Below are 19,183 nucleotides of genomic sequence, written 5' to 3'. Positions count from 1 at the left end.
CTCCTGAGCATCTGGTAAGACTTAGGAGCTCACCCGACTGCTTGGCTACTTGGAAAATACTTTCGATAGGTATTTAACACACGTGGTGGAGCATTTTAGAACAAATTGGCCAGTGGAAACTGGAAAGCAAAGCAACTAAAGGTGGTGGTAGCTGTCACCATCAGCAGATGTGAACGAGGCTGTAAACATGTGAATAGTATGAGAATAATGCTTGTGCCTTAGAACAAGCATGTAAGAATTCCTGATTTATGGTGTGCTTTAAAATGAATCCAGATCGGGGCGCCTGGGTGGCTCAGTCGGTTAAGCGTCTGACTTCAGCCCGGGTCACGATCTCGCGGTCCGTGAGTTCGAGCCCCGCGTCGGGCTCTGTGCTGATGGCTCAGAGCCTGGAGCCTGCTTCCGATTCTGTCTCCCTCTCTCTCTGCCCCTCCCCCGTTCATGCTCTGTCTCTCTCTGTCTCAAAAATAAATAAACGTTAAAAAAATTTTCAATAAAATGAATCCAGAATCACTAATTTATTTTTCTTGAAAAAGATTCCTGCAGGGACAGAGACTTCCAGATATTCTTCTTGACTTGTGAGAGAGTCCACGTAGTTAGGTTAATTATGAAAGATTGACGGGATCACAGTGAATGAACTAATTATGAGATGTGGGTGGCAAATTTCTCTTCCCTTGAGGAATAGAGTTTGTAAAAGTGAACAAACACGACTCTTTATAACAAATTCTCTAAAAATGTTTTTATACCAAACATTTAGTCTCAAAGCTACAGGTCATAGTTCTGGTGCAACCACTGTTACATCAACTTTTGAAGGAGAGCTTTGCCCTTTTCAACAAATTAACTTGCTAGAAACTCGATTTCCAGACCTCAAGCAGAGACTATAGGTGTAGCTTGAGTTTTGTCTTAATGAAGTGGAGAGTTGTTAGCAGCCATTGTTTTGTGTCCAAGGGCCCACATCAGCAGTCTGTCCACTCTTCTGACTTACCATTTATGGTTTCAAGCAAACTCACTACAAGATTTGGGGCTTATAAAAATCTTGTTCCATAAATAGCTTTTAAGTTTATCAGATGTTCTAAGAAATGGAAGCTGGAGGATGGGGGAAGAGAAAGAGGCAGGAACACAGAGGGCTGAGTGTTCATCTACAGTGATAGGAAGTAAAATCGATACTGAGACATGTTCAAAAAATAGAACATAGTAGTATAAGCATCCTAATATTTAAAAATATGAATAAATAGCAAGAGGAAGATGTAAGATGTTTAAAAAATGTTTGTTTGTTTTGAGAGAGAGCGAGTGTGCATGCTGGTACGCCAGCTGGGGAGGGGCAGAGAGAGCATCCCAAGCAGTCTCCATGCTGTCAATGCAGAGCCCAGCCTCACGACCATGAGATCCTGACCTGAGCCGAAATCAGAGTCAGATGAAATCAGAGCTGATGCTTCACCGACTTAGCCACCGAGGCACCCCTAGGATATTTTTTAAGTGGTTGCCTTGGGGAGTGAGGAAGGGCGGAGCATATGGGTATTACTTTTCATTAGTACTTTTTGTCATCTTAAATTGTGTGTTTTTAAAATGTTTTTGATAAAAATAAAAATGTAAGATAAATAGAAGATATGGCTTAAACAGTGGCAGCATGGTGATAGGTGGGCCCCCCAGGGAGTCCGCAGGAGGCAGCAGCTGTAGGGGTCTTAGTTGAGGTGTTCGGTGCTCTCCCCCCTCCCCTGTCAGTACACTGAAGCCTTGAGTGAAGATCTGTTCAGCTAAAACTTTGGTGCTAGGACCTTACCTTCTGGAAGATACTTTAGGTGTCATTTGATTCCGAGTCCACTCTTCCTGTTGGTTCCGGCACTTCTCGCCTGGACTGGCGGATGTGGGGGGGGGGCGGTACCTCACCAGGGGTCCTCAGCTGCTGCCCAGATAGAGTGCACAGAGCCAGGTCCCCAGACTGCCTCTGGACACAAACATTTTAAATTATTTTGTTGCATGTGGAATAAAGATCCCAGCCTAAAAACTATGAAAAGTTATATGGTTGAGGGAGTTTAAGGACCAAGAATTAACCTCCAAATTACATTTTCTGAACCCAATTTGAAAAGCTGTAAGATCATCTAAACTGTCCCTGATTCCATCTAGTCAGCAGAGATCCTGAGTGTTGAGAATGATCGCATGCTTCGTGAGTGGGTTTCATGGTTTTCCTTCGCGCTGTTGTAGGTGGCCCTGGTGTTTCCGAACAGTGACCCTGTGATGTTCATGGTGGGGTTTTATGGCTGTCTCCTGGCAGAGCTGGTTCCTGTCCCCATAGAAGTGCCGCTAACAAGAAAGGTAGTTCACTCTGTCTGGGCCGTGGGGTTTTCTTCCAAAGCTGACACATAGAGGCGACACGTCCTATCTTGCCCTCCCGGGAAAGGACGTGCTCTGGCAGACAGGTGCTGCTTTGACCCACGGGAGGGTCCTGCACGGCAGGACTTCGGGAGACATTAGATGCAGTTTCACCTACAGTTACTCATTTGTATGTATCTTGCTGGTGAAAGGGACTTTTAGAAGCTGTAGATGGAGCTAATATATCATCTCTGTGAACTTTCCAGTACAGACAGTGAGCATTTTTTCTCTGATGAATAGAATTTATGATTTGATAAGATTTTGTTAAACTTTCTCCCAAAACCATATGCTTATTGATAATAATTTTCATTTCTTGGGAATAAATAAATCACACAGTAATTAATGTATTGTAGCTCACTTCTCAGTGATAATATTGAATATGCAAGATGGAAATTTTCTTGCATTTCTGTCCACTTACATAACAGCATGCCTTTTTTGTTACCAACAAATGATTAATGTGGGGAGCTTGCTGATGTTCTGGGTAGCCAGTCCATCTTAAGTGTAAGTGTCAGTAATCTGGTTATGGAAAACGAATAGCATTTTAGGAGTAGACAAAGCATGTATTTTAGAAGATTAAAGCTCTCTACCACTTCAGAGTTCAGGTACTTAAAGTGAGCATTGTCAGCAACAAATACTCAAGAATCCCAAAAGTAAAGTTTTAAATAAAACCAGTATATCTCAAAGGATAATATATGATGAACAGATATTTGACTACAGAGACTCTTCGGAAGAAGCAAGAGGTTTGTCAAACCTGCAAGAAGAAAATGACAAACCTTTACTGAGGGACACATATAGAAGAAGCGTTGACAGGGAATGTGCATTTCTGTGGGGAATAAGTAAAAGTGTCAAAGGTCGGGACTCCCCAGGTTAATATGTAAATTTTAAACACAATTCAAGTGGAAATTTCCATGCTGTTATTTTTGGAGTTTATTAAAATGCTCCAAAATGTCGTTTGCAGGAAAACACTTTGAGAAATTAGCCTATTATCTAGAACTTTGTATTTCATTGCAAAAATATGTCTTTTAAATTTAAAAATGCTTATATTTTACTTTCATGAAAATATAGTCTCCACTACATAGGATTGGGTTGTAGGACTTTGCAAGGGCAAGGTGAAGCACTCTGCTTTCTGTGTGTGGGCCTGAGCGGGCAGGGCCCTTGGTGGCGGCCCTGTGAGCGCCTCGCCATGTTTTGTGCAGGACGCCGGCAGCCAGCAGGTTGGGTTTCTGCTGGGAAGCTGTGGCGTTGCCCTGGCCCTGACCACGGATGCTTGTCAGAAAGGCCTGCCCAAGGCGCAGACCGGAGAGGTGGCAGCTTTCAAAGGTAGGCCCCTGCAGGCGTGGGAGTCCACCTGCGGTGTGCGGGTACCCTTTCGTGGCAGCCGAACCTTATGTGGGCTGAGGGGTCTTCAGGAGTGAGGTCCCGGTCACAAGCCTGTGTATCTCGCCACCCACCCCTTGCCCCAGTTCAGGGTCTAGGCCTGCGCTGTTTGGTGTGGTGGCCACAGGTCGGAGGCACCCACTGACTTAAATATGAACTAATGTAGAGTAAACGGGACCAAGACTTCTGCTCCCTGGGTGCTCAGTGGCTAGTTGCCAGTGGCGGGCGGCTCAGCCCTGAGACCCACTCACCACTTGCCTGGGCCGGTGCCTTGTCCGTGCCTTCACAGGTTGGCCCCCTCTCGCCTGGTTGGTGATCGATGGGAAGCATCTGACCAAGCCCCCGAAAGACTGGCATCCACCGGCCCGGGATGCAGGGGCCGGGACTGCCTACATCGAGGTAATGACCTCGTCCCGCTCGGAGCTTGCGGACCCCACGAGCCCAGCTCGTTTCCCATGACAGTGTGCGTGGTCACAGGCTTACACTTACCCTCTGTCTTACCATCACCTCAGAGGCAGAAAGGGTAGGACGGGAGCTCAGTCAGGTCTGGTTTCACTCCTGCTTGATCATCCCTCCCCAGCTCCCTCGGGATGTCAGCAGTGAGGGGGAGCCTGTGTGTACCAGTGTGCTGGGACACTTGCCCCACGGTGTGTCCTAGTTTCCTCTGTGGGTGTCACCCTGAGAGTCATGGCATAAAGTGTGCTCTGGTGTGACAGGATGGTTAGTGAGGGACAGACGACTGACCACTTCTCCTTTTTAAGTTCTGTCAGCCTCCCATTCTGTCTGCTGTGGCCTCCAGAAGCGTCACATAATGGATTTTTTTTCTTGAAATCTTTCAGTATAAAACAAGCAAAGAAGGCAGCACAGTGGGGGTCACGGTGTCCCACGCATCCCTGCTGGCACAATGCCGGGCTCTGACCCAGGCTTGCGGCTACTCGGAAGGTAAGGGCATGCGGGCAGCTCTTCCAGCCTCTGCCCCAGGTGGGGCCAGTCGCCAGAGTGCTCGGTGCTCTCTCTGCTCGTGCTGGAGGCGTGGGTGTTAGGTCACCCCGGCAGCCCCACTCAGGGGCCTTTCCAAAAAATATATGTGCGTGTTGATTTTACAGAGCATGAAATTCACACACTACCACTTGCTTATGCCTGGTGGGCTGGTTCAATCTGTGATGTAGCTGAGAGGCAGTGTATCTTGCATTAAAAAAAAAAAAATGGAAAACCATCTTATTGGACCCACGTTTGTATTACTATATTCTATGAGTATGGTTTCGGCTTAAGCTGTCATGCATGCAAATACAGAAATGGAATTTTTATGGTTGTAGATTTTCTGTTGGTAACATATAGGTAGCTCCCCCCCCCCAATTTACTGTTAAATATTGGATATTTAACTTAGAGAACTGTTATTTTAAAAACTATAACAATGGATACATGGTAGTTTCCTTACCATAGCAATACTGGAATTGAATAAAACTAGAAAGTAAATTGAATGGTGTGTTTAAATAACTAAAATATGGGTGTTTAAAAGTAAGGGGTAAAAAAATAATGAAATTAAAAGGGGTAGCTGAAGACTTCAGTTAAGATTTGGAAAATGATTTTAGAGATATTCAAGGGCCTGAATAATTTTTTAAAAATTGGATTCGTTAAATCAAGTCACATGGTTTTCTTTTTGTCAAGATCTATGTATCCCTTCTCATGTGGGCTCTTTAGCTAACAAAGGGAGCGTGTGCACAGAACCTATTCAGAAAGCACTCGTGTTTCCTGGCACAGCAGACCTGTGTTCACATTTGGTGTCCATCCTGTGGGGATGCACCTGGGCGTTGCTGTGGTTTTGATGGGGGCCACATTTGCTCACAGCCCCTGTGTGGGGCCTGGAGCCAGGTCCTGCCGAGCACAAGGCTGTGTGCGGCCTGGGTCGCCACCCGCTCATGCGTCCGCCACCTCCGCTGGGGGAGAGCAGAGAGAAGGGGCAGCTTTCTGAGGGGGCTATAACACGAGCAGCCCGTGACATTGCCCGAAGATGGAGGGTAGTGGCCTCGGTGTGAGAAATGGGGGAGTCTGGGTGTAAAGTGAGAAGTAAGCGTGTCCATGGTGAGTCCTCACCCCACATCTCACTGCAGAGTGAGAGGCTTGAGCAGCCGCCTTGGGCACGCCGTTGCTTGTGTTTTTGGACCAGGGATCAGCATAGCTCTCTGTTTGAATCCAAAATCATATTGACCTACTTTTGAGTTTTTCTGGTAATATGAATAGATAACCAAGATAATTGATGAATTAGTGCATGGTGTTTGGAAATGTTGTGTATGTTTCCTAAAACCCTTCATGTCAATGATGTATTCATCTTGGTTTCTTTAAAAATGCACATGACTTGTGAAGAGGGTCACTCAGTGGTTTAACCATCTTTGTCCACTTTCAGCTGAAACATTAACAAATGTGCTGGATTTCAAAAGGGATGCTGGTCTGTGGCATGGAGTGTTAACAGTGAGTGTTGTATGCTAAATGATCTAATTGTTGCAATGAGGGATTCTAGTGCTTCCTATCAATAGATGACACCAATCCCTATTTTTAGGTGATGTAATTAACCCTTATCTGAAATGAAGTGTCATCATGAGAAGGCCATTGACGTTATCTTTGCCTTCTCTGGCGTGGTGTGGCCCTCTGCTGTCTGCCCCTGGACGAGGTCTGCCCCTGAGCACCTCTGTCTTTTTTTCACAGAGTGTTATGAATAGGATGCACGTGGTCAGCATCCCGTACGCACTGATGAAAGTGAACCCACTGTCCTGGATTCAGAAAGTGTGTTCGTATAAAGGTAACGGGAAACAGCACCGTCGTTGGATTCACCCTTCATTAAAGAGGTCACTTGGGGGGCGCCTGGGTGGCTCAGTCGGTTAAGCGTCCGACTTCAGCTCAGGTCACGATCTCACTGTCCGTGAGTTCAAGCCCCGCGTCAGGCTCTGTGCTGACAGCTCAGAGCCTGGAGCCTGTTTCAGATTCTGTGTCTCCCTCTCTCTCTGACCCTCCCCCGTTCGTGCTCTGTCTCTCCCTGTCTCAAAGGTAAATAAAACGTTAAAAAAATTAAAAAAAAAAAAAAGAAGAGGTCACTTAGATTAAGAAAACAATAAAGCTGACACACAGAACTGCAGATGCGGGCTGAGGAGCCCCCACAGCCCGCGTGTGCCGTGACCACGTCTCAGACGTTGCCTGACCTGCGTGCACGGCCTGGATGACCCTTGTGGAGGACAGCGCCATGACAGCTCTCTCCTGCAAGGACCATAGGCTTCTGATTTTATTCTCTTGAAATTTCCTTTATAGTCACATCACTACTCTCAATTCTTAGTAGTAGATAGAGAGGGTTTTAATCTGAAGCCGGGCTTTTCAAGCCACCACTAGCAGAGCTGCTGATTCCAAAGAAGCAATGTAGACAGAGTGCCATGGGGCTGCCCATGGGCTCTGCCGTGCCCTGCCCTGCCCCCTGCCTTGGTTAGCTGCAGTGCTCCCTGAGCACCTGCACAACCCTCGGCCCTGTCTCTACTCCAGCAGGGCTGGGGGGCACCTTCAGAAAGCCCAGAGGCTGGGCCTCAGGTCTCTTTTCTCCCACTAACTTGTCCCCGGTGACTGCCCATGCTGATCGCAGCGCTGGCGGCCACATGCGGACGTTGGGCGCGTGCTCTGCTGTGCATCTTTGCAACAGCCTTGGGTGGTAGCTGTCTCTGTTTCTCCTGTTTTATGGAGGACAGCTCAAGTTGTGGTGGATTTGGCAGGTGTGGCCCACTCGTCTGTGCGCAGCCAGGACTGAGGGCCGAGTCTGTCTCTTCACATCCTGGTGTCTTCCCAGCACACGGCAGGCCTGGCCACATGACCATGTGAGTCAGCAGCTCAGGTAGGGACCACAGAAGACAGAAGAGCAGACATGGGAAGAGCAAGATAGAGCTTCCAAGAGAAAATTAAAGTTGGGAGACAGATCTGAGATTTCTGTGTCTGAATCAGACCTCAGAGCTGGTTTTTAAGCACAGCAGGTCAGGACAGTTGCACTGCCTATGGGACATGGCTGCAGGGAGCCTGTGGCCAGAAACACAAGTCTGTGTTGTCTGTCCTCTCGTGCACCTGCATGTGTGTCTGTGAGGTGCCAGGGCACCACTTTCCCATGACACAGGGCATGTCTGTGCTCCTCCTCTGCAGCCCGGGCCGCGCTGGTGAAATCCCGAGACATGCACTGGTCTCTCCTAGCTCAGCGAGGACAGAGGGACGTCAGCCTCAGCTCGCTGCGCATGCTGATCGTGGCTGATGGCGCAAACCCCTGTGAGTAAGCCCAGCTGATGGAGGACGTGGCCTCTCCTCCCTCAGGCCTGACTCTGGGGGGGAAGAGGCTTTAGTAGAATATGGAAGAAACAGCATGGCAACATTCCGTGTGCATGAAATAAATGAATGTCCTGTAACCTGCTGTGACATACAACCCCTGGTGGTGGGGAGCAAGGGGGGGGGGTACTCACTGGTATCTCCCATGCATGTTTATGAAGGCTCTGAGTTTAAAAGCAGTTTTAACACCATTGACAGAAGATACATTAAGAAATGACCAGAATGTAGATGTTAATTGGGAGCCTGTCCCAGCCTCCGTCCTTGGTCCCTGTGGCCCCACTGATCTGGCTCCACCTCCTTGTGGGATTTCCCCTGGCGGCTGATGTGCGCCCTGGGCTCTGCACAGGGTCTGAGTGTGGCTGCCCGTTGGGGGCTGTCCGAGGCCTGCCGCAGGGGAGGCTCCGTTGACCTTTGGTGGGGTTTCTATGCAGCACAAAGCCCTTGACCAGGTAGGTGGGTTTTCTTGTGGGTTTAACAGCTGTGTGCTGCTGTTTTTGCATTGCAACCACCCTGGACCAGAGGCTGGCCTTTCATCTAGTCCCCTAGTGAGAAGGGCCCTGAGAGCCCTGCACCCCTGGGTCCCCCACCGCTCAGGAGGGCACACCGCCTTCTAGCTCTTCCACCCACACCTGGGCCCAGCAGGGCCTCCTCCATCCTGCCTCCAAGATACCAAAAGCTGCTCGCTGCTCTGTGTCCCCGAGCCACCTGAACAGCCCACTGCCAACAACTTCTCACCTGGCACTGCCTCCACCCTCCCAGTCGCTAGGCTTCCACGAGGAAGCCCTTCGCCAGACCTGATCCTCCACAAACCTCAGATCCTGCCGCTCCGCATGCCCCCCTGAATGAGCTGGGTTGTCTTGTGTGTCCTCTGCTGTCTACCAGTGCCCAGCACGAGCGGGACGCGGGCCCCTCCCCTTCCTGGGCCTCTCTGTGGCAGAGAGCTTGAGGTTTGTGGTACGGCCCTGGGGTCCTGATGGTTGCGGCCCCAAGCAGGCAGCACCCACCTACCGGGGAACTGAGTTCCCACATCTGTGACACCCCAGACTGGCCAGGGAGAGCAGGGAAGAAGCAGGGGGGCAGCGTGGGGGTGGTGCATGGGCCGCTCATGGCAGGGACCCCGTGGCCCCAAGGCGCTTTCCGCAGCAGGCGCTTACATGCACCTGGGCCTTGTGAGGAGGAAGAGTTGCCTGTAAACACTCCTCTGTCACTTCCCACCCAGCAGACCTGGGAGGAGGGGTGAGGGCAAGGCTGGCTGTGAGTTAGAACTCAGAAACACGGCAGGGGTTAGACACAGGCTTTCTGGGAGGAATTTCCAACTCTTCTCTGCTAGTGATTTCAAAATGCACCATGTTTTTCATGGAAACAGCCCACCCCTCCGCTTGTCTCCCTCTGTCTTACGCAGGGTCCATATCCTCCTGTGATGCGTTCCTCAATGTCTTCCAGTCTAGAGGGCTGAGGCCAGAGGTCATCTGTCCTTGCGCCAGTTCTCCTGAGGCGCTGACGGTCGCCATCCGCAGGTAATGTGGTTGCTTGCTCAGTCTTGTAAACACGGAGTTCTCACTCCCTACAGCTGAATTACCTGTGGTACCAAATACAGCCAGTCTGTCTCTGAGCAGTAGGAGCAGTCAACGCTCTGGAGCAGTCAACGCGCCATCCTGTGCCAGGTTCCCAGGCGTGTGTGCAGAGTGATGGCGCGGTCCCCCGGGGCACATGCCCCTCGCCCTGTTGGTGGTGGGACCTGTGTAGCTGCTCCCGGGACTGTAATCATGGGCTTGTCTTCCCTGAGCGCCTCTCCTCCTCCTTGGCCTTGGTAAACATAGCAGCCCAGGGCTCTTCCCTGCCCTGGGGAGGGCCCTGCATCTGCGGTGCTGGCAGGCCGTGCACGGGGGTCTGTGCTTGTGGGGCCCTCACCCTTCCTGGAGAAGCACCGTGACCCATGCTTAGCACCGCCCACTCACGGGGAAGCCCCCAGGGCCGTCTGTGCTCCTCCATCACAGCCCAGAGGGCAGGGTCTCGTCCTTCCTGTGCTCCTCCCACACCCATGGCGCTCCCCAGGCCACTTTTTCCTTCCCGGGTCACCTCTCGCCTGCCCCAGGGCTCTTGTCCCCAGCAGCTCCGAGTTGCATCCTGGGGTGGGGGGCGGTATGGTTAGTCGGGAATGTTAGATTAGTATATTCATAGTCTGTGCTTTCATATGTGCAAGTCTTCAGTAATCCTAGAATTTTAACAACTCAGCAAGAAAAATAACATCTTTATCCTTCACACGCCATAAGGTGTTCTTCATTCCTTTGTTCTGTGGTGACTTCTCTTGCCCAACAGTGTGCTTTTTCTCACTGGATAAAACACTGACCTTTGTTACTCGGGTCCCAGCTGCAGCTGCGCACCCCACCCCCACACCTGCTGGCAACAGCCATTGTATTTCCCTTCGCTCTCTGTGTCCGGAGTTTGGACTGGCAGACGTGGCTTCCTGCACAGTCTCTGGTCTCTGGAGCGGGCTGCCCTGGGCCTGTGCAGGCACGTCATTCTGCTCACCTGGCTGCCCAGGGCTCCCAGCAAAGGTCTCAGCATAGCCAGGTAGAAGCTGAATCACCGTTAGGACCCCTCCTGGGAAGTCACATAGTATCACTTACACGGTTGTCACAGGCCCACCAGATGAAGGAAGGGACGCAGACCCTGCCTCTGGGTGGGAGGTGTGTGCAGGTCCCCACGTGGGGAATAGCACGTGGGGTGGAAACGCTGCAGCGCCTTCAGGAAGACTGTCTGCTGTGGCCAGTCGTGTGGCCTGTTGTCCTCACAGGGTGTGGTGCCGAGAGGGGCTTTGGTGCAGCATCGTCCTGCAGGCTAGGTGGGCCGTGGGTCCCTTCCCCCATGGGCTCTGTCCCCTTGTCAGCTGGTCTGGTTTCGTTTTCTAGGCCACCAGACCTGGGAGGACCTCCTCCACGAAAAGCTGTCCTGTCGATGAGCGGTCTCAGTTTTGGCGTGATCAGAGTTGATACTGAAGAGAAGTTGTCAGTTCTTACTGTTCAGGACGTGGGTCAGGTGCTGCCTGGAGGTGAGGGATGCAGCCGGAGTGTGTCTTGTCCTGCGAGCGGTTGACAGAAGGAGAGTCCAAAGTGCTCCAGGCTTTGAAGGAGTGCTCTGCAAGCACATAAGTAAAAGGCTTATTAACAATGTTTTTCTGTATAAATTGGTGTTTTAATTTGTAATACATCTTTTCAGTTTTTGCCTGCCCTTGTGATAAATTTAAGGTTGAGCGAAAATATGAGGGTGTGCTTGTGGCCTCTGAACCTGACTTGTGCTTGTCTGGTGTCTGGGAAATGGAGCAGTCCCTGCAGGCCAGGTACAGGCTTCGTGCATCATACACGTTGAGGCATTTAACCTCACTGCACGTCTGTAAACAGCCTGATAATTGGGTTATACCAGCAAGGAGTATGTGTTACATTAGGAGCATGACCCTGAAGCTTCCAGGAAATTCCTGTGGCTTCCAGAAAGGCCTACGTGAGCCCTCCTGCCCATTAGGCCCCGTGCGCCTGAATGCTGGCCCCATGGCAATGCCACAGGAGAGGGTGATAGAGCGACCTAAGTGTCGCAGAGGGAAACTGAGCACTGAGCCTGGCCCAGGAGTCCCTAGTGACAGTTGTGAATAGGGGATGCTCTGTTCATGCTGCTCTGAGGTTACCCCTCACTGCGATGACCTCACAGCTGCTCTGCTGTCTCCTCACCATGCAGGCCTTTCTGAGATTCATGGGTAACTATCTTGACCACCCTCCTTAGGCATGTGTGCACACAGTGCTCCCCTAGGAGTGTGTGTGTGTGTGTGTGCGTACAGTGCTCCCTGAGGAGTGTGCATGTGTGTGCACAGTGTTCCCCTAGGAGTGTGTGTGCATAGTGCTCTTCTCGGTGCATGTGTGTATGCAGTGGTCCCGCGGGTGTGTGCGTGTGTGTGCGCGTGCAGTGCTCCCCTAGGTGTGTGTGTATAGTGCTCCCCTATATGCATGTGTGTGTGTGTGTGTGCGTGTGTGTGTGTGTGTATGTATGTGTGTGAGTGTGTGTGTGTGTGTATAGTGCTCTTCTGGGTGTGTGTGTGCAGTGCTCCCCAGGTCAGCATGTGTTCACTGGGACAGTTGTGGAGCCGATTGGCCCGGTGAGGGCTGATGGCGCCTTGCTAAGCAGATACTTAACCTTGCACTGTGTTAGCCCCCCATGAAGTGGATTTGCGGCCTTTCGTGCCTTATTGTGAGAGTATCTGGCTGTGAGCTGTGGGCTCACAGTGACCTGCACAGGAGCACCAGCCTCCACTTTACAGAACATGGTCGGATTTGTGAATAAACAAAAGTCGCTGAATGAGTGCCCCTTCTTTGTCTTCCTGATCGCCTGAGTCTTTGGACAGGAGCATGTATTAGAGTCCAAGGGAGGGCAGTGCGCAGGCCCCCACAGGCTGCTTAATTCATCACTGAGTGACCGAGTTTGTTTTAACAGACACCTGTGTGTTCTGGCACGCACGTCACTCTTCTGTTGGAAGCTGTTTGTGGGCCTGCTCTTGCAGGGCTGGCCGGCCTGGGGCTGCAGTGACCTGACAGGCAAGGTCCCCAATGCCCAGGATTGTCTGCTGGGGAACTGCTTAGTGACAAGGGAACTATGGGGTCAGCCGGCCTGTCCCGTGGGTTCAGGAGGGCCACATGAGGGGGGGTGTGGAATCCTGTCAGCCCGGGCTTATACGTGCAGGATGCATTGTGTTGTGGTTACACACTACGTATAAAATGTAGATTTGCGCCTGCATAGAGCGTGGATTCTACATGTCCTAGAACTCATCCTAAGAACACACTGCGTGTATAATGTTTTGTTCCCATAACTGCAGACGTAGCAGCAAGTAGATCTCTGTGAATGACCCATTTACGTGTATTTCCATGCTTATGATTTTGAGGGTTTTTTCTCTTTTCAGCTGATGTGTGTGTTGTGAAGGTAGAAGGTACCCCTTATCTCTGTAAAACTGATGAGGTTGGAGAAATATGTGTCAATTCCAGCGCAACTGGCACAGCGTACTATGGACTACTTGGAATCACAAAGAGCGTCTTTGAGGTTTGTACCTTTTTGTGACCTTTATGTTGGAGTTAAGTTCCATAAGCACTGATGCAGCACACTGGGCAAGGTCAGCTCCTGGAAGCCAGCACTTTGCATGTTGGAAGTGTTGACTTGTTGGGATGAGTCCAATGAGTGCGCACTCCTCTGGGCCAGGCACTGGACACGTGGAAATAAGGGGGTAGCAGGAGGGACACAGGCCATGCTGGGTGTGGGAGCCCCAGGAGGGTCTCATCTGCTGGCAGGGACTCCTTCCCCCGCCCAGGGAACCTTGGGCGACAGCCTCATCTGCCAGCAGGCAGAGTGTGTGCTGAGCTCTCCTGCTTGCCTGCTGGGTCTTACTGGCCAGCTGGTTGATTATCCATGGACCACAGCCTGACTGTCCCCTCTCTGTTCTATGCAGACTGTCCCGGTCACAGCAGGAGGAGCCCCCGTGTCTGACAGGCCTTTCACCAGGACAGGGCTGCTGGGCTTCATTGGGCCTGTGAGTATGTTCTGCTGCCAGGACCTGGGCCTCCACACCTCAGTGGGAGGGACGCTGCCCGCATCTATTGGGTATCTAGGGGCCATGGACTACTCTCCACATCCCATAGTGCACAGGACAGCAAACACGACAGGACTGTCAGCTCAGGATGTTCCTGATGCCCGTAGGCCCGGTAGCAGTAGGAGTCCTGTACAGCTTCACCTTTCCACCGCCGACTCCCTCCAGATGTCCCCTGGCCCCCAGCCCAGCCCACCAGGCTGCATGACCCTTCCACCCCATAGCCACCCCTGGGCCATGTGGACCCGTCTGTTCCTTGGTTTCCATGTGCTTTTGGCTGCTTGGAGCAGCCATCAGCTGCCTGACCCCCCAGGGCTTGCCTGCGTATCCTGAGTCCTGACCAGCGTCCTTGCTTCCAGGATAACCTGGTTTTTGTCGTGGGCAAGCTGGATGGGCTAATGGTGGTTGGAGTTCGTAGACACAATGCGGATGACATCGTGGCCACTGCGCTGGCTGTGGAGCCCATGAAGTTTGTCTACAGAGGCAGGTGATGCGCTGCGGGTCCCTGTGCTGTGGCTCTAGATCCCTTCTCTACTTACAGTTTGAGTTGAGAAGTCTCTCTTCAGTGGAAGGAAAGCCCAGTGATTTGAATACACAAAACCTAAAACTTCCGGCCCATCAGAAAAACTTCACAGAAAGAGGATGATCTTTGCAGCCAGGAGCCTGTTCTGTCCTCACCTCTCACAGTGCTCACGCAGCTCTTTCAGAGGATGAGGCCCATGGAGCACTTGGGTCAGCATCCTAGAACCTAGACTTGCAAACCGAAACAACCACGTACCAGGTGCTCTGAAATCACCGATGGCCGAGTGTCTCTTCTGCTAAGGTTCAGCGAGACACACAGAGGCCCTACCTTGCTCCTGGGATAAGAATCAATTCAGCTTTTCTAGTGTGTTAGGCAAGCCCTTTAAAGATTCTCGTTTCTGTTGAGCCAATAAATGGACCTCTGGCCTAGACCCAGGGCAGCTGGGGTGAGGAGAGGAAAACCCTGTCTGACTCTGTTCACTTCCTGAGCTCTTTGCCCTGGAGGAGCAGCCTGGTCTCCTAGTTGGCGCATCCAACTGACAGAGCTTTTTCAATTTTCTTCTCAAGCGGGGGGCTCTTGTTACTCACACTAAGGTACCCCTGAGCCTGGCTAGACCCTGCCTTTGAATATCCCTTAAAGAAATCCTTAAGGAATTCTGCCAAATGGTGGGCACTGCTGGCCCTTCTCTTAGGTCAGGACAACAGGGGTGGGGGATGACCACCCTGGAGAAACTGGCAGGGCAAGCCTGTATGGGTGCCTAGAGCATGGGACGCCAGGACATCGTGACCTGCCCTCACAGCAAAAATGGGACACTGTTGGTGTGGGTATCCATAGGCATAAGGTCAGGGTGGCCCACACCTGTTTCTGGACTAGATTAGGGAGGCCACCGGAACCTGGTGGTACCTGGAGGCGAAGGCCAACCCTGAGAAATCCATGCCATCTCAAGTGATTAATGGAGGTCTGGGTGATTGCATCTCCCATTGGACAGGGTACCTTCCTGTCCCCACCACCGTAACCACCTCAAAATGAGCCACAGCCGATAGAGTGTGCCCTACAGGAACAATGTCCCAAGAATGCTAGCACGTGAAAGGAGTTCTTTGTTCTTAAACACAAACATGATAAATGGAATAAACAGTAGGATAGATAACAGCTAGAGAAGGAAGTGATAAGTTGGAAAGTCAGATTAAGGAACTTCTCCGGAAGTAAGGAAAAAGAAAGTTGAAAAGAAAAATTAAGAGAGATGGAGTGAGAAAAGGGCTGGCGTCCAGAAAGCAGACCCCAGGGGAGGGGGCACACGCATGGAGGGAGGGCAGCGTCTGAGAAGCAGGCTTTTAAGTTATTATTTAACTTTAAGGATGTTTAAGTTATTAAAAGAAATTTTTAGAATTTATTTATTTTGAGAGAGAGCAAGGGGGAGGGGCAGAAAGAGAGAATCCCAAGCAGGCTCCACGCTGTCAGTACAGAGCCCGATGCGGGGCTTGAACCCATGAACCATGAGATCATGACCCCAGCTGAGACCAAGAGTTGGACACTTAACCGACTGAGCCACTCAGGCACCCCATAGAACTCATAATACTTGTGGACAAAGATTTCTGCACACGGAAATGTACCACATGTATTATAATTAAGGAAAATTGTCTTTTACGATATGTGCCTGGTTGTTTTGCTCTCCCCTGAAGTCCTTTTTGTTTTAGTGAATTGGAACTTATTTCAGCCACACTGTAGGAGATTAGGGACTGGTTGCTCTTTAGATTTGAAGCAAGCAGCCGGTTGCTAGATTGGCTTGTGAACACTAGCACTTTCACATCGTCCAAGTGAGAGCGAGTGTCTGTGTCCTGCTCAGTGCCCTTTGCTGGGTGGTCATTTTTGTCCTCGTCTTCCCCCAGGATTGCCGTGTTCTCCGTGACGGTGCTGCACGATGACCGGATCGTGCTTGTGGCTGAGCAGCGGCCTGATGCCTCCGAGGAGGACAGCTTCCAGTGGATGAGTCGCGTGCTGCAGGTGGGCCCAGGCGGCTCGCTGCCTTTCTGCCTTTTTCGGAGTGTGATGAGTCCAAGTATACAGCTGTTCCCTTCGGCGCCCTGCCTGCCTGCCCTGTTCTCTACCTCAGTGTTTGGAGCACCTTTTGTAGCCGTGCTGCGCAGGCCGATGTGTGGTTGCCCCCCACCTGGTCACAGGGTTGACCCACTGAGAGTCGTGGCTTCCAGGACCCTCCACCCCGCACTGCCTGCATACAGTGGGCACTAAATAAACATGGGCTTTGTGAGGATGAGAGAACAGCATTTTGAAACCGTAATGCTATTCAAGGGTTAGTATGTCCCAAAACAGCAGTCCCATAAATCTGTCAATTAGGATGATTTAAAGAGAGACTCTTACTTGGATTCACAGCAGGCCATTGCCCCGGGGGCTGGTGAGAAATGAGAGCTTGTGCTCATCCACACCAGCGCTTTTCCCAACATTTTATGAAAATGCCAAACATACAGCGAAGTTGAAAGAAATGTACAGAAAATTCCTAATATGCAGTCTTTAGGTTCTGCAGTGATTGGCATGTTGTTACACTTGCTTGTCCCAGTCTGTCCCTCTGCCCACTCACTGGCACCATCTTTCCCTGCACGGCACTCATTTCTCACATACTGAACTGGGGTTCAACATATTCTCTTTGGGGGTAAGGGGGTAAAATTTACGTCCGGTAAAGCACATCAGCTTTAAAGGTACCATTCAGTGAGAGGTTTTCAGTCGACTTGATTGGATGGAACTTACAGGTATAATGAGCCCATTTTTAAGTGGGCAGGTTGATGAGTTTTGGCAAAAGTATGCACCCAAGTAACACTACACAACGATATCTAAGATGCAGAGTATTTGCATCACTCCAGTGTCCCTCGCCCCCATGCTGCTGGCCGGCCCAGAGAACAGGCTTTGTGTCAGTACAGGGGAGCAGCATAGGACGTCTTCCTTCCTGTACAGACGTTCTGTGTTAGGGAATCACACAGTGTTTGCTCTTCTGTCTGGCTTCTTTGCCTCAGCATGTTTTTGAGATTCCTTGTGTTGTGTGGATCAGTGGTTAATTCCTTTTGATTGCTGAGTTGTGTTTCTTTGCTTACCTATTTCCGTCTTGATGTACGTTTGGGTTGCTAATTTTTTACTGTTATGAATAAAAACTGCTATGGGCAACAGTGTAAATGCTTAACCAACAGAGCCACGCAGGTTCCCCTATTATGGAATATTTTTAGTACAACAACAAAAAAAGAAGAATGTAATAATCCCCATGTTCCTATCACTCTGTTCAACAGTTACCAATCCAGGCCCCATCTGTGTCCCCACCAGGCCTCTTCCTCTTCTCCCTCAGGAGTGGGGTTTTTTTGTTGTTCTTTTTTGTTATTGTTGTTTTTAATGTTTATCCACTTTTGAAAGAGAGAGAGAGTGCGAGAGGAGGAGGGGCAGAGAAAGAGGGAGACACAGAGTTCAAAGCAGGCTTCAGGTTCTGAGCTATCAGCACAGAGCCCAACGCAGGGCTCGAACTCACAAACTGGGAGACCATGACTTGAGCCGAAGTCAGACATTTAACCAACTGAGCCACCGAGGCACCCCCAGGAGTGGGGTTTTTTTTTTATTATTTATTAAAAAAAATTTTTTTTAATATTTATTTATTTTTGAGAGAGAGGGAGACAGAGAATCTGAAGCAAGCTCCAGGTTCCAAGCTGTCAGCACAGAGCCCGACGCAGGGCTTGAACTCACAAACCATGAGATCATGACCTGAGCTGAAGTCGGATGCTTAACGGCCTGAGCCACCCAGGAGCCCCTCCCTTGGGAGTGTTTTGAAGCAAATGCCAGACATCACATTTTATCTGTAAAGATTTCGTTATTTCTTGGGGCGCCTGGGTGGCTCAGTCGGTTAAGCGGCCAACTTTGGCTCAGGTCATGATCTCCCGATCCATGAGTTCGAGCCCCGCGTCGGGCTCTGTGCTGACAGCTCAGAGCCTGGAGCCTGTTTCAGGTTCTGTGTCTCCCTCTCTCTGCCCCTCCCCGTTCATGCTCTGTCTCTCTCTCTCTGTCTCAAAAATAAATAAACGTTAAAAAAAAAATTAATAAAAAAAAAAGATTTTGTTATTTCTTTAAACAAGAAATATCACTATCACATCTCTAAAAATTAATAATTAGGGGCGCCTGGGTGGCGCAGTCGGTTAAGCGTCCGACTTCAGCCAGGTCACGATCTCGTGGTCCGCGAGTTCGAGCCCCGCGTCGGGCTCTGGGCTGATGGCTCGGAGCCTGGAGCCTGTTTCCGATTCTGTGTCTCCCTCTCTCTCTGCCCCTCCCCCGTTCATGCTCTGTCTGTCTCTGCCCCCAAAATAAATAAACGTTGAAAAAAATAAATAAATAAAAATAAAAATTAATAATTGTATTTATTTGTTTATTTAATGTTTATTTATGTTTGAGAGAGGAAGAGAGCATGATCAGGAGAGAGGAAGAGAGAGAGGGAAACAGAATCTGAAGCAGGTTCCAGGCTCTGAGCTGTCAGCACAGAGCCTGGTGCGGGGTTTGAACTTATGGACTGTGAGATCATGACCTGAGCCCAAGTCAGATGCTTAACTGACTGAGCCACCCAGGTGCCATATCTTTTATTTATTTTTAAATTGAGATATAATTGACATAATATTAATTCCAGGTATACAACATAATATCATATTTATATATATTGTGATCACCACAGTAAGCCTAGTTGACATTTATCACCATACATAATTACAAACTTTTTTCTTGTGGTGAGAACTTTTTTAAATGATTTTTTCATTTCTTTTTTTTTTTTTTTTCAACGTTTATTTATTTTGGGGACAGAGAGAGACAGAGCATGAACGGGGAAGGGGCAGAGAGAGAGGGAGACACAGAATCAGAAACAGGCTCCAGGCTCCAAGCCATCAGCCCAGAGCCTGACGCGGGGCTCGAACTCACGGACC

General features: G+C 50.2%; 1 protein-coding gene across 9 annotated transcripts in view; it reads left to right on the top strand.

Annotated features, from left to right (window-relative positions):
* DIP2A (disco interacting protein 2 homolog A) overlaps nucleotides 1-19,183 on the top strand; it is a 109,411-nt gene that overhangs the window by 61,194 nt on the left and 29,034 nt on the right. For 8 of the 9 annotated variants that reach the window (XM_040483661.1, XM_040483659.1, XM_040483655.1 and 5 more), the window contains 13 exons: nucleotides 2,200-2,310; nucleotides 3,564-3,687; nucleotides 4,034-4,143; nucleotides 4,584-4,686; nucleotides 6,149-6,213; nucleotides 6,448-6,541; nucleotides 7,912-8,031; nucleotides 9,491-9,605; nucleotides 11,001-11,140; nucleotides 13,031-13,167; nucleotides 13,571-13,651; nucleotides 14,068-14,195; nucleotides 16,118-16,232. In XM_040483661.1, the coding sequence (XP_040339595.1) occupies nucleotides 2,200-2,310; nucleotides 3,564-3,687; nucleotides 4,034-4,143; nucleotides 4,584-4,686; nucleotides 6,149-6,213; nucleotides 6,448-6,541; nucleotides 7,912-8,031; nucleotides 9,491-9,605; nucleotides 11,001-11,140; nucleotides 13,031-13,167; nucleotides 13,571-13,651; nucleotides 14,068-14,195; nucleotides 16,118-16,232 (1,443 nt within the window). Of the gene's footprint in view, nucleotides 1-2,199; nucleotides 2,311-3,563; nucleotides 3,688-4,033; nucleotides 4,144-4,583; nucleotides 4,687-6,148; nucleotides 6,214-6,447; nucleotides 6,542-7,911; nucleotides 8,032-9,490; nucleotides 9,606-11,000; nucleotides 11,141-13,030; nucleotides 13,168-13,570; nucleotides 13,652-14,067; nucleotides 14,200-16,117; nucleotides 16,233-19,183 lie in introns of those variants that run through there. The other variant, XM_040483664.1, reaches the window with a different exon arrangement.

Source organism: Herpailurus yagouaroundi, unplaced genomic scaffold (genome assembly GCF_014898765.1).
Source record: "Herpailurus yagouaroundi ecotype Mexico unplaced genomic scaffold, PumYag 162, whole genome shotgun sequence".
NCBI classification, from domain to species: domain Eukaryota; kingdom Metazoa; phylum Chordata; class Mammalia; order Carnivora; family Felidae; genus Herpailurus; species Herpailurus yagouaroundi.
This window is presented reverse-complemented; position numbering and strand designations above follow the sequence as displayed.